Source organism: Python bivittatus, unplaced genomic scaffold (assembly GCF_059951505.1).
Source record: "Python bivittatus isolate LINGU-HERP-01145 unplaced genomic scaffold, Pbiv_v1 ctg000590_np1212, whole genome shotgun sequence".
NCBI classification, from domain to species: domain Eukaryota; kingdom Metazoa; phylum Chordata; class Lepidosauria; order Squamata; family Pythonidae; genus Python; species Python bivittatus.
In genome coordinates, this window is record NW_028277086.1 from 5829829 (window position 1) to 5844807 (window position 14979).

A 14979-nucleotide genomic window follows, 5' to 3' on the forward strand; every position below is an offset into this window, starting at 1 on the left:
GATACATGCAAACCTGTTCTAAGCATTTATTTATTTATTTACATTTCAAATTTAGATACCGGCCATCTCACAAAAAAGTGACTCTGGGCGGTTCACAATAAAACAGCAATAAATATTAATTAAAATACAATAAAAATAGAATAAAAAACCAAACACATACACAAATAATCTCTTCCAAGATATTGCAAGATGTATCATAAGAGGTGACCATTTTTCTTGTTAAATGCTTTAATTTTGAGACACCCGATGCATCTGTAACCTCTTTGCCTCTTGCTGACTTTTGTGGTCTCCCTGTCCATATGCACACACATGAAATTGCTTTGGTGTCTCAATTTTTAAAAGAGGGAACGTTAATCTTTGAAAACAACTCACCCTGAATTAAAACAAAAGGCTAGACTCAAGCAAAGTATTTTGGATCTACTTTCTCTGCAATATTGTGAATTCTTTGGTTGATTTCAGCAGCAGCAGAATCATTCGACAGAAACTCACTTGATTAGACATACCTCTGGTTGAACTTTCTCTTTGTAACTGAGGATGTGAGTGCAACTGAACAGCCCGTCTACACTGAGGAAGATAGGAAATTGGATCTGAAGTTCATCCAGAGCAGCAGTAGGGCCTTCTGGACCGTTCCTTGAGACTGACGTTTCAGATACTCTAGATACCATTCACTTACCTCTGAATAGACAACTTCAGTTGGTACAGCTCAGTTAGCTTGCAGCCAACCCTAACTTTGCAAGCCGCTCAGAGTTTTGAACAAGGAGTAAGTTCAAAAGGAGTAAGCAGGTGCCATTTACTTTCTGCTTCAGGGCCCTGCAAGGTGCAGCAGCAGCAGCAGGGGTGCCAGGGGGCAAGGAGGCCACCTTCTCTAGATCTTTGTCCAGCCCAGAAGCTCCTCCTCCTCCTCCTCCTCCTCCTCCTCCTCCTCCTGGCGGCGGGGGAGGCTTAAGCGGCAGGGACCGGAGAGAAACCCTTTCCCCAACTCAGCAAGACACCACGCCTTGGGAAAGGCGGAGAGGCCGGTCGGCGCGCGCCTTCTGCAAACAGAGCCGGATTTCAAACCCCGAACAGAGGGGGCGGGGCCGGATCGGGGGGCGGGGCCAGAGGCTGAGACAACGAGGCCGTGGACCGCAAGACAGCAGCCCAAGGACTCAGCAGGCGAGGAGTCCAGCTTCCTTCCCCTGCCAGACGAGGTGGGTGGATGGGACACCACGGGCTGCCTTTTTCTCTCCCCCAGCCTGGGAAAGGCTCCGCTTCGGCTCGGTGAGCCAGGCGCCCCGTGGCGGGGGGTGGGGAAGGCGCCGGAGTCGAGACGCGGGTTACTCCTCCCTACTCCCGCTCAACTCCGAGGCTGGAGCAGGAGTCGACCCGGCTGCCTGGCTCAGGCGAGCGGGACCGGAGGGGCGAGGTTGCCACCCGCCGGCTGCCTCCTCCCGTGGTCTCGATCCTGGGGAGGCGGAGGCGCCGCCGAGCCTGTAAGGAAGGGTGCCTGCCAGAGCTCTCTACTCCCGCAAAACGCCCCGATTCCTTCAGACTTCCTGGGCGAGGGGAGGGCGGTTGGGATGGGGAAGGGCAGGCGAGCCCTCCTGTTCTGGTCTCCCTAATCTTGATTTCTTCCTTTTCCCAGCAGGGAGTCTCGGAAAGCTGCTGCGGGAGTCAGACCAGCCCTTCCCTCTTTTCTGTCGCCTGCGAAAGAGGACGAGAGGAAGGGAAAGGGGCGGGGGCGCGGGTGGGGGGGCAGCGGGCGATCAATCGCTTTCCAGGCGACTCCAACACCGAGCCGAGCTGGGGATCGCTTGCAGTCTTGGCCAGCCTCCTCCTCCTCCTCCTCCTCCTCGCGGCTTTCTCTCCTCCCCTTCCCACGTTTGGGGAGGGGGGAGACTTTCTGCAGGATGCAGCCTCCCGAATCCAAGCTCCCGCACGCACACCTGTCTCCGCGGACGCCCCAGCCTGTCTGATAGATGTGCATTTTCTCATACTCCGCCGAGTTGGCCGCAGGCAGGCCGAGAAGCCAGGCGGAGCCAGCCTCTGCTCCTCCGAAGTCGCGGCAAGGGTCGGGCTTCGGCAGCCAGACCTTCACCCGGAGCATTTCTTTTGTTCCGCGGCCAGCGGCAGCCGGGTCCAGCCGAAAGCGGCAGGAGAGGGGCGGCTGTCTCCCTCCGGGCTCTTCCGCCTCCCCCAGCCTTTCCCCTATTTGAGCAAGTCTCTCAAAAGTTAAGTGAGAGGAGAGATTGAACAAACCGAGGGCGGAGGAGGAAATGGCAAACAGCGATTGACCCCCCCCCTCCCCCGAAGATTTGGCGCTCCCCATTCTCCGCCACTGCCCTCCCCCCCCGGTCCGGCCAGGTTGGGGGCTGAGGAGGAGGCCAGGCTGAAGTGGAGCTTCCGTGCCTGAAGAGGGGTGCCCAGCTTCCCCAGGCTTGGCGCGCAGGACTTGCCGAGGGTGCGCGTCCCCCGTGGGCTGATCTCTCGCTCCTGCCTGCCGAGCATTTGCATCTCATCCCCTTACACGTTTTCTGGGGGGGAGGAGGAGGAGGAGGAGGATCTAAGGCAGCCGCGGGGTTTGCAAGCTGGTCAGTCGGTTTCTCACTTCCCGGAAGTTCTCTCTCCGTCCCCTCCGAAGTCCGGGAGCCTGGCTGATGCCGGGGCGGCCTCCTCCGGGAAGAGCACCACTGGACTGGGCACCGCTGGCCGCCCGCCGGCCTCTTCTGGAGAGGAAGCCCAGCCGTGCCCGGGCTGGAAGAGGCGTGCCCCTCGGCCGTCTTTCGGATGGGACTCCTCTCCCCTCTGGCCCCCCCGCGTACCTCATTTAAGCCCCTCTGATGGGACCTCCGCATCCTTCCACCCCTCCCGGGGCTTAAGAGCTGCCCGGTCACCAAGTTCCAGAGGGCAGCGCCCCGGGAAAGAGAAGCGAGGCGAGAGAGAAGTGGAAGAGTCCGGGACTTCTCCGCGCAGCCGGGTCGACGTGGGCCGGGAGTTTGCCAAGAGGGGGCGGCTGGCGGGGCTAGGCGGGAGAAAGCGTAGACCGGGCTGGGGCCCCGCGGGCCGGAGCCTCCCTTCCCCTCCTGACGGCTCCAAGCTGGCTTGCTGAGGAGGCGCCGTTGATGGCCCTGCGCGCCGGGACGGCTTGCCTGGCGCAGCTCTTGCGCAGAGTTTGCCGGCTGCGCCTTCCGCTGTCCAGACGCTCTAGCAGCCTCCTCTGCCTCTCTGCCGCGCAGGAAGCCGACCACGCAGGCGGAGAGCAGTCGCCGCCGCCGCCGCCGCCGCCGCCGCTTCAGCACCAAGGACAGCGGCCGTGCCCGGGGAGCCCCGGCGCCCGCCGCCGCCGCCGCCGCCCCCGCCGCCCCGCGCTTCTCGCCTGGCGGGGCGGCTGCCTCGGGTGCACCCTGTCGGCTCCGCGGGCGGCCAGGGGGGGACATGGTCCCCTCCGCGGGCCCTTCCTGGCGGCCATGAAGAGGCAGAACGTGCGGACCCTCTCGCTGATCATCTGCACGTTCACTTACCTGCTGGTGGGGGCGGCCGTCTTCGACGCCCTGGAGTCCGAGCACGAACTGCGCGAGGAGGAGCAGCTGAAAGCCGAGGAGACCCGGCTGAAGGGGAAATACAACATCACCAGCGACGACTACCAGCAGCTGGAAGAGATCATCATGCAGTCGGAACCCCATCGCGCGGGGGTCCAGTGGAAATTTGCCGGCTCCTTCTACTTTGCCATTACAGTCATCACCACCATCGGTAAGTCAGTGGGGCACGGAGGAGGGGGGTGGCTTTGGGGGCGAAGGAGGCCAGGTCTCATCTGAGCACTTGAAAGATGGACCAGGGGGCAAGGAGGGGATGAGAAGGGAAAGACGCCTCCACTGAAGGCTGGGGTCCGCTGAAGGGTTGGGCAATTGTATCCCTGGGTCTCAGGCTGAACTTCACCCTTCCTTGAGGAGATGGGGGTTGCCACCAAGGGTCTCCCCCTCCCTTAAATGGTTATGCACTTTGAATTTCCCAAACTTACATTTAGGTCTCTTCCATTTGCCCATATTCCTGGGGAAAGTTTTCTCCGTTGCAAAAAGCTACTGTTGGGAGTAAAAGTAGTGACTGGAAAGCTTGGAGAGGAAATTAACTGTTGCTTTGATCTCTCCACACCCATGTCTGGGAAACAGCACAAATAATGAACAGGTTTCCTCAGAAATACTAAGGGAGGTGCAAGGAAATGTTTCTGGCATTTCGTCACTGGCTTGAAATCCATGGTCCAGAAATACTTATTTGGAAAAGAATGTCAACACAGCAACTTTTCAAAACAACTAGGCCTGCAATCCTATGTATAAGCACTTGGAAACAACTCTTCTCAAACTCAGACTTCTGGGGAAAAGGTGTGAAGGATTTGAGCTGCAAGTCTTTTGTTGAAACTTGGTTGGGAAAAGATTTGCAAACTTCCATTGTTGTTCCCTGGCCATTATTATAAAATGGTTCTAGTGAGGTAAATAGAAATCTATACCAACGGATAGTTTGGAAGATGTTACATCTGAGCCCAAGAGTTGTTGTGATACAAAGAATTCAGTATTATACTTTTAACCATTCCTTCTGACCGTTTACTCAGGGAAGGATGTGAATTGTCTCGAAAGTGTTTATGACTATACTAGTTACAGGCTCACACCTTCTATCTCCTTTTCTGAAAAAGAAAGTAGTCATCCATCAAGCCCAATAACAACATTGGGAGTATTTATTTTTCAACAGTTGAACTCCTCACAGTCTTTAAAGACCTAAACTGTTTATAGTGGAGAAGAACTGGCAATTCGCGCAAGGGAAACTTTTCTTCCTAAACTTAAAGTAAATATGAGTCTATCAACCACATCATCCTGAAACTCCTGGCTTGAAAAGAAGTTGGCCAAAAAGCAGGGTCAGAAAAGATCCAAGTGGTAGGCTCCATTCTCTAACCATTTCTGCAGTTGCTCCATGACAAGTTGCGTATGTTTAATAAGCCCATGGATAGGTTTTCTTAGGACACTGCCACCTGTGCCAGTCCACAAATATCACTTCGGGGTTGGTAAATTATACCTTGGTTAGATTCTATTGGGCAGGACATGAACAAATAGAATTGTGTGATTAATCAAGATGGATGTTACCATGTGACCGTTGGGTCTTGTTACACCAGCAGGGCCATTAATACATGAAAATGCTGCCTGTTTTCTACAGAAGGTCCGTTTCACCTTAATTAGAACTGTCAGGGAAAGAACACAGCTGCCACTGACCTTATGGTTAAATTTTGACTTTCTTACCTGTGGCAACAAATTGCTTAAAGGAAAGACAATCGAACACACTTGTGTAATTGATGTCTTCATTTGGGAAAAAAGTTTTGTGCGTGTCACGTGTATGTGCTCATTCCCTCCTCTCTCACATATCAGTCTCTTCCTTACCTTATAATAAATGTTCCCTGTGGAATTCGTAGTCTAAGTGGCTTAGAACCAGTTTTAACTTTTGTTTATTATTGGAAAGGGTAGGAACATAACGTTAGAAATAACAGTACAACTGCTTCCTTTTATGGCATTTTAACCTATCTATTCTAGTTAAGTGCCCTTTTACAATTTCTATGTGCTATAGCAACATCTTGTAATCAGTTATATCAAGGATTTTGCTTTCATTTGGGTTGGCTATTAAGTTAATAGTGCAGATAATAAGAGCAAAAGTTGAACAATGAGGAGGAAATCTTTTGTACAAATGGAGCCATTTGTGGAAGCTTGCTGTCCTCAACTTTTCTGAGCTGTTAATTTTAGTAGGAGACTTAAATGCTTAGCTTTTGGCTGCCTCCCAAATGTAGCTAGAATTTCTAGTTTTCATTTTGTTAAAAACAAAAAATCAGAAAGGTGGCCAAGATTTAAGTAATCCTGGATGCCATGGGCTGGCAGTGCTTCATTAAGAATAGGAATCATATACTTTATACCTATCCATCTAACATCTTAACTGTAAGTTTTAAAAGTCTAGATAGTTGCAGTTACACTTACAGATGGGAGCCTAGGATAATTTATAATGAAGGCAGGCCCTGGAGGTAACTTTAGATCCTGAAGGGAAATATAGTTAAGATATATAAAACCATACATGAAAAAGGGGCTAGAAATATGTTTTTCTCTTGCTCAACTGGAATTTGTAGTCTTTCATTTTAGAAGAATACTGCAGAAATCAGGAGTGATAAAAGGAAGACCTTATTTACACAATACAGGGTTCAGCTATGGAATTCCATTCTATCTATCTATCTATCTATCTATCTATCTATCTATCTATCTATCTATCTATCATCTATCTACTCAATTACCTAAGGAACTCTAGGTGGCCTACAAGTAGTAGGTCCCTGCATTCTATTCCAGGGCCTGCTGGGACAGCGAAGTTTTCACAGCTTTACAAAAGCCCAGCAGGATCAAGGCTTAGGAGGGACGCTCTTCAAAGGACAGACATTGCTATGGAGAAGATGTGAATCCTAGATTCCACAAGATGCCAAAGCTTTACAGCTGAAGTATGGAGCATGCCAATTCTTCCAGATATTACTGGTTGGGCAGAGATAATAGGACAGAGAAGGTCCCTTGGCCACCAGATGTCATGAAGGACACAGAAATGCTAAATTTAATAAATGGTACTGGATGGATGGAAAGGGTTATCAATGGCTTCTGCCTTCAAATGAAGGGCAGCATTTCATGTATGTTGGCTTCTAGGAAGCCACAGTGAGATATCTGTCTTTTTCTGTTCATGCTCATGAACTGCCTGGATACACCTATGATACAAAATGCTGGACCAGTGGTTTTCTTATGTTTTTGCTGAAATACAAACCTTGGGCATTCCCGTGGTGGTGTGCTGCAACATTCTGCCTTAAATCAATGCATAACTTCTTTGCTGGAGGCTAAGGATTCATTCCTCCTCATCGTGGGATTAGTTGCCTGCGGAACATATCAAAATCAATGGGAAATTAGTCATGATTTAATTTCAGTCCCACAGAATTCAGCCAACTCACAATCCGTGACTCTGTTTGCACAACACACTTAACTTGTTACTGAATTAACCCATTTTCCAGGTTCACGGTACGCACTGAACCATAAACTGATGAAATAGGTTAGGTTTGTACAACATCTTAAGCCTTGAAAAACTAACCAACTTTAACACTGGTTCGGTGGATGTTTGTGCTAGATCTTTTACCTGATGGGTTGCTATGTGCAAATGTTAGCCATTCTCAGAACAAGTGAAAATATGTATATTAGCTTTCTCTCATTAATGGGTTAATTTGTCTCCCTTAAATTTTTCCTTTGTTCTTTTTTGGCTTTAGAGAAGAACAGTTTTAAAAGTTGAAAAAATGGTCGTTGACATGAAGAGTGCTGCTTTTGTTGAATGTTTGGTGTTCTTTTTTGGGGGGGGGTTGTTTCTATTTTTAAACTCACCTTGAAGACACTGTTTGCTCACACTTTTTCTCTTCTGAAGCCACCTGAGTACAATTCAGAATGAAAACATATTTTGTGGCTTAATGAGAAAAGATTTAGGGTTTCACTGGGTTGGGTCAGTAGGATTTTTCTTGCAAATGTAATTTCCATCTTCCCTAAATACATCTAGCTGCACTTTCTGGATTTGATTCTTATCAATGACTGGGATGGGAAAGGAAGGGAATAATAATAATAATGTCCCAAAGGTTAGCTTCTCTGGGGATAAATTGGCATTTGACTGTGAGATGGTTAAACTTTTTTTGAATCTTCTGTTTGTTTAAAATATTTAAACATCTGGAATTAAAATTGTCTGGTTTCCTCCGAGGCACTCTGCATTTGATAATCCCTTTTACAGTTTGATTATTAACATTTATTCCTAAGATACTGATTTTTTTTTTTTTATCTGAACCACACCACACCACACCACATCACACCACACCACACCGCAAAAGACAGGTTTCAACTCAAGGAATGGACACTGTAAAGTCGGACAGAGAATAGAGGGGAAGCAAATATGTGGGTGACACTATTAATAAGGAATGAATGTGAGCAAATGCTGCTGCTGATAGGATGATCTTGTTACAGATTATTGCTGAGTGTTGTGTTCAACTGTGGACCCAGATGTGAAATGAAAGCTTGGTGAAGAAAACATATTTTGTCCTTGCATAGTTTGGGGATCTTTCTATTTAAGCACTGAGATGCTTCCTACATTGCCCTAAGCCCTAAGGTGATTTGTAAAGCATAGTTGCAAGCATGACTTAGGGCAATGTGTGGATGGACCCAATTGTGGTTTATACAATAAACTAAATAATGATTAATTAAATTTATATGCTGCCCAACTCCCAGCGACCTAGGACAAGGGTTGAACCCAGTCACTGTTTCTCAGCCTACAAGACCAGTAGCCAACTGATGTCCCAGAGTGGCATCTGCAACAAACCATGATGATATGCCAAAATGATGACTTGCAAATGCTGTAATTACATATTTGCATCTCACCATCTGGCAAAAATACATATGTCCCAGCATTTGTGGGACAATGTTGCACAACTCTTTTCATTTCCCCTCTTGCAGATGTCCATGATCATAGGCAACTCTGTGTGTGTGTGTGAGAGAGAGAAACTGCACGTTGTAAGGTTACACTGCCAACTCTGCCCCTTACATACTTGGAAATGACATTGTGATGCAAGTGTAAAAGGGCTGGGTCGGTATCATGGCATCCCAGCATACACTTGGTCTTTTTGGCCTTGTTTGTAGAAATGATGTCTTGTAGGAAGTGATGCCAAGGCCTGTGGTGTCCACAGTTCTGGCCTTAGGTTGGATATAGATGGCAACTAAGTATATTCAGTGATTGTCCTGGAACTCTGAAAGTTCCAAATTGAGGAAGAGTTTAGGACACCACCAATGATCTTCTTGATGGAGTCATAAGTCTGATAACTTCTGTTATGGCTTTTAACTAAGAAAATGGTTGTCTGTGGCTATTTTACCACTGCGGTGGGGGACTTGCTGTTGCATTTTTATCCTCCACTTTTAATGAGTTGGATCCAGATTCAGAAAAGCTTAATCTGTTGTAATCCATAGGACTTTAGTTAGCTGTGAATAAGCTGTCCTGAATATTTCATTAGGGCCAACCTACCACGAGAAAGTTTGGCTCTAACCCAATGGATTCCTATTTTTTAAGTTAACAGTTTTCAGATGGTGATAAACAACAAATAATCTGCAAATTTGTCATATCAACAAATAATTTGTAATTTTTATTTATTTATTTCAATTTATATGGCCACCCATCTCAAATTCATGACTGGGTGGCTAACACCAATTAAAAATGATACCAAAAAGATGTAACAATAAAAAAACACACACGTTATCAGTGCCGAGGTAAAAACCACCATTCAACCTTTGGACAGGCTCTGCTATGTATTTGGATTCCCAAGTGTGGTGACAAAACCACTTCTTCTGAAAGGCCAGCAAGGCTGGGGCCAATCTAATCTCTGGGGCATGATGTTCCATAGAGCCGGCACCATGAAAGAAAAGGCTCTTTTTCTCAGTCCCATCAGATGACATTCTCTAATAGATGGGACCTGGAGCTTGTCTGTCCTGCTGGATCTAATGGCATGGGTGGACATGACTGGGGACAGGCCATCCCTTATACTTACATTTGAGTGGAAAGGAAGGAAGGAATTGATTTACCCAATGCCTTCAAATCCTTCTTTCACGTTCTCCAAAGATAGTGGCACAGTAGATATGTTTATCTGATTTCCAAATTAACATAATTTCTGCATTTCCACCGAACTGATCCATAAACTCATCAAGCAGATTGGGTTTGTACCTTAGGCTAAGCCAGAAAAAAAAAATCACTAAACTAGTCAACATTAAGTCTAACCATTAAGTCTAATCAAGTTTAGCATGTGTGCTTATGTATCTGCTAGCATTATGAATGATGTGGTTAAATGTATAATGTACACGCAACCTGTGACCTTACCACTGAATGTACTGTCAGTGGTGACCTGCTTTGGACAAGTAGATGTATGTTTCCAAACACGTGTCTTGCTTTTCTACCAACTGCATTTTTAGGTGTACAAGTGCATGAAGTATATATGTGAGGGTCTTATTTCCTTCTCATGTCAACTCTATGAGGGAAGTCATTAATCATAGAGAAATTAAGAGTATGGAGAATCAAGGCTTAATGTGCACTTCTTCCTGACATCATTATGTGACAGTGACTATTTTGTGTGGGGAAAGATTAAGGAAGATAAAGGATCTTCATCTTTGCATCAATTTCTTCTTCTGTTAACTCTTTCCCAAATTTTCCCCATTATTGAGACCCCATGGTAGATACCATATAGAACATTAGCTTGTATGGGGGTGGGGGTGGGGGTGGGAATTGAAGGGAAAGTGGGGCATGATGGTACCGAGCTAATTATATGGCTTATGTTATTTGCATAATGACATCATGACTTCATCATGAGTTGGACTGCATGTCTATTCTTGCAGGTGGTCTCTGAAATAGAAAAGGAGCACTTCCAGGGTTCTGACAGATGACATTGTTTAATTGATGGGACCCAATAGACCCAAACATAGAGCCTCTCCAGATGTGAGTGGTCTGTTGGCTATGGATTTGAGTAGATTAAACTCCAATACATCTGGTAGAGGCTGGATGGCAGAAGTGACATTAAACTATCATTGTGAATAGCTGCACTGAGTTCCTTCAGTCTATTTCTCATTGAAGTTGTCTAATTACCAGTGGGGTTTCTTCAAAAGGCCAATGTAGCAATGCAGTGAGTTACTTCAGAGCGGCCAGGTTCTTTACTGATATTGACCAGTATTGTCAACTGTATCTGGTATATGTTCCTGGGGATGGCTGAAGAGGTCTTCCTTTCCCCATAGCCCAGTGCCTGATTGTTTTAACTCAGGAGAGAGATCCGTGGACTCCATGAGCTATAACTGACTTCTCCAAAAACACTGATGAATTGTAATGTTTAAGGATGTGCCTGGTGTCACATGTTGTTTTGGCTAGACGTGTTCTTCTATTGGGATGTCATGATGAACTTATTGGAGCACTGAGCTGAGGCATGGAAGTTATGCAATTCGTTTCACCAATGGAGTCTATCAGAAGGGTGTAAGCGGTCCACCTTCCCTTAAGTTTCCTGTGTGGTGTTTTCAGTCAAGTAAAACCTTGTATACAGGGCCATGACATAATGAAACATCTGTATATTTCTCTCTCTGAGAGTTTAAGGGAAGGAGGACTATACCATTCTGATAGATTCTATATAACCCTTCCTATATAGATTCTATATAGCACCACAGAATGCCAGAACCTGGATAGCCCCTAAAGTTAATGCACTGCAGCATCATAGGCATCTAAAGTGCAAGAATCCATAAGTTCAACTCCTAGAAGAGGGTTTGAATCCCATAGAAGATGTGGATATGTATGTCTGGCAATTCCTAATAAGGATGGAATTGGTTACATAAAAGCTCTGAGTGGTCACTAAATGAGAGTAATGTTATTTGACTTACTGAAATACTTCTACTGGCCAAAAGACAAAACACTTGGCTTAGCTTTTTTGGGCAACCAGAGGTATCAGAGGAGGCCTAAGTGTGACGTAAAGTGAACCAATGGGTTAGCTTTGCCTCACTCTTTAGAAGCAAAAGAGCCAGAGTGTTTTTGCAAAATAGCTTTGAAAGGATGCGTAGCTCAATGTTTCACAGCCCTGGCACTTTTGAATGGGATTGAAGGAGGAGGTGATTAAATCTTTGAGGAGTAATTAAATTTGAATGAAAGGCAAATGAACTTAAATCAGAGTTAGTTACAGATTCTTCTTGGCCCTGACCCCACCCATTTTTGGTAGTGAATTCCCTCACAGCATGCTCTTTAAAGGTCAAATAAGTCCCTCAGCCTGAAAAAATGTTATGCAATGCTATTTAATTGGCAATACCAAATTTTGAACTGGGAGTGTTTGCAAAGCATTCCTCATTTTTCATATATTGTGCTAGACCCTGAAGGCTAAATGATATTCCAAGAGTGTGACAGCTTAGCTATGCTACTCACACACAAGAAGTTCCTTATTTGATAATTACTTGATCTTTTTCAGTTCCGTAAGGCTAAAAGCCATCTAACTACCAGCAGAGATGTGGCAACTGAATACTCCAATTTGTATGTGTAGTTTACAGAGATTTCTCTGGAGTCCTTGGGGTTCTCTGAGCTTGGTTCTTTTCTTGCAAACATTTCATTACCTGGCTAGGTAACATCTTCAGTGCAGTTCAGTTTCTCTGTCAGCTACTGTTATGTGGACCAATCTGAAGGATGTCCTTAACCTACCCCTTGCAAACAAAATATGAACTGAGAGTTGACCAGAATGGATTCCAAAATAACTCCTGGGTTATTGTTTCACATGTAAGCAGATCCCTGGGCATGTGTGCTTATGAATGTCTGTATGTATCCATCCATCCATCCATCCATCCATCCATCCATCCATCCATCCATCCATCCCTCCATCCTATATGGTCAAAGTCCAGGGATAGCCTGTGTAGGGTACATCCAGTATAGGTGAATTGCACTTAGTTTCCACTGATATCAAGGGGCTCAACTGACTCTTATCAGTGATTTTAATGACACTTCAGTGTGCTTGACTTTGTAATGTAGCCAGACTACTAGCAGGACCAGATTAAGGCTAATGGATGGCCTAATTACAGCCCAACAATTGTGCCCTTTGATGTAAGCAAATTCTTGTGCCATGAGATGGAAACAAACATGCCATCTGAAGACATTTTCAAACCCAACTTTTAAACTTCAGCACTCACCATGCCAAATAAAACATTTTTTAAAAGAATGCAGATTAAAGTTAAACACGGCAGATAAGGACAATTTAAAAAAAATGACTTAAGTCGACTGTGACAGTGGAAATGTTCAGGGCATGAAAGCTAAGGAAAAATTCTGTGGTGCCCCCTTTCCTCAATGCCCAAAGCATGTGCTTATTTTGCCTGATGATTAATCCAGGGCTGACTACTAGCCACTGGGGTGCTCAAGCACTTCAAACTGGAAGGATGAAAAGTGCTTTGGAGCATGCAGAAGACAGAACCTAGCACCCACCTGCAATTCCTTGAGGCAGTTTTGTCTTCTCCCAGAGTCCCTTGTTGCTTTTGAATCCAAGACACTTCACGGTTCTTCTAACCACCTCTACTGAGCAACTTCTAGCTTTCATAAGTATAGCAATTTTGATATTTCTTTTTGGACAGATTACAGAAATAAGCATGGCTGGTGAGTTGGAGATGTTAGTATTCAAAAACACGGCCTTTTGAGTCAGTACATAATTCTACAATGACACATTTGAAATGGGAGCCCCAAATCCATAGAGGGGTGAAGTAATGTGATGTCAAAGGTCACAGTCTGGGAACAGCCATGCTGCCATTTCAAAAAGCTCCTCTCAGCCCTGGATTGACTAGATGGACAGGCAGGCCCCCCTCTTTCCTTCTCCCCCTTCCCACCCTCAGCCTTGGCATCTTCCTTATCTACAAGACTGATGGGTAGTGATAGTACTATATTATGCTGCACTGGTGTAAGGAAAAGTATTAAAAATATCAATGGATCTTGGCCATATTGAAGATTCCTCCCCCTCCTTCTCCATTACTATCTGGAAGAATAGATTTGTGGATAGGGTTCTGCGTAGTCTAGGACAAGACGTATAGAGCCATTCAAGGTTCACAGAGACAGAGAGAGAGAAACTCTCTATCCCTCTCTGGGCGAAAAAAGATAGTTTTTCATTAACAGGCCTCCCACCCCAAACCTTCTCCATTCAGTGTAGTACTGAGATGTACTTGAACCCTGAGCAGTTCATGACTATATAAACCTGGCTGGGAATTCTGGAGTTTTCAGGCCCAACAGATTTGAAAAGCAGCAAGATGGGGAAAGCTGAGGGCTGTTTTAGATTGTGTTTTCTCCCTTCTTTCCATAGGTTCATTGGCTATGAACTTCCATGAATGCTCTGGTCTCATAGACATTTGCTCAACCCCTGTTCTATTATATATTACCCACCTCCCTACACATGTATCTGTGTGCCTTGTGAATGTGCCCTGAAATATAACCTCCTCTCCCACTTTTCTGATAAGTGTGTAACTCTTTCCTTTCCAAACTGATAGCCATTCAATCTCACATGTTTCCTATGAGTGAATACTATGATTTATAGTCCCAGAAAACATAGATAGGCATATAAGTGATGCTCTTATATTGAGTGAGAGGGTGAAAGATAGACAAACAGAAAGTGCCAAACAGGAACACCCTGGCCAGAGTCTACGATCTATAGGAGAGGACTTGTCTTTTCCAGAAGATGGCTTGTCAATCACATATGAGAAAAACAGTCACCTTTTTCACTCTCCTTGCAGTTCTAATGCTTCTCTGCTTTCAGAAAAGATATTCAAATATGTTTTAATGTAGCCCTTTGTTAATTATGTCTTTATGATTTTTTTTGAAGCATTAATTTATTTATCTGCTGCCTTGAGTGCCATTTGTTAATGGAAAAGTGCAGTATCAGACTAAGGTATAATAAATAAATTAGTCCATTATGCATTCTAGGGCTCAGAGCAGCCAGCCCCTAAATTTCCTAAGGTTAGAGACTGCCAATTTGGACTGTTTAATTTTGTAATTTCCATAATTTATTCTGATTGCAACATCTGTGGGCTTATATATGCCCACAAAACCCAGTTTTGCTACCAGGGGATAAAGAGAATTTTGGAAGTGGAGTTGACATGAATCCACTTATAGATGCAATTAAAATTTATCTGTTTGCCCCTCTCTCCATTCTGAAGAGAGCAAACAGTGCTGTCAAAATGTGTTTCTACTATCAATATCACCCAAATATTTCTCAGGCTGTTAGGAATGTTAGCCATACTTGTTTTAACACCATGGAACTCTGGTAAACACCGAATATTTTTGCAAGCTTGGGTGGAGAATGCAAAGGAACTGAAGCAACCAACGGGTGGAAAAAGTTGTGGCTGCCCTTCAGCTTTATCCAATGATGAGGGGTCAAAGGAAAGCATGGGACAT

The 14979-nt window shown here is 45.4% G+C and overlaps 1 protein-coding gene across 1 annotated transcript in view; it reads left to right on the plus strand.

The window, feature by feature from the left end:
• The first annotated feature begins 1758 nt into the window (after positions 1-1758).
• The window catches only part of KCNK9 (potassium two pore domain channel subfamily K member 9), a 95706-nt gene continuing 82485 nt past the window's right edge, over positions 1759-14979 (plus strand). The window contains exon 1 of the mRNA XM_088149284.1: positions 1759-3729. Coding sequence (XP_088005410.1) covers positions 3102-3729 — 628 coding nt within the window. The 5' untranslated portion in view covers positions 1759-3101. The remainder of the gene's footprint in view (positions 3730-14979) is intronic.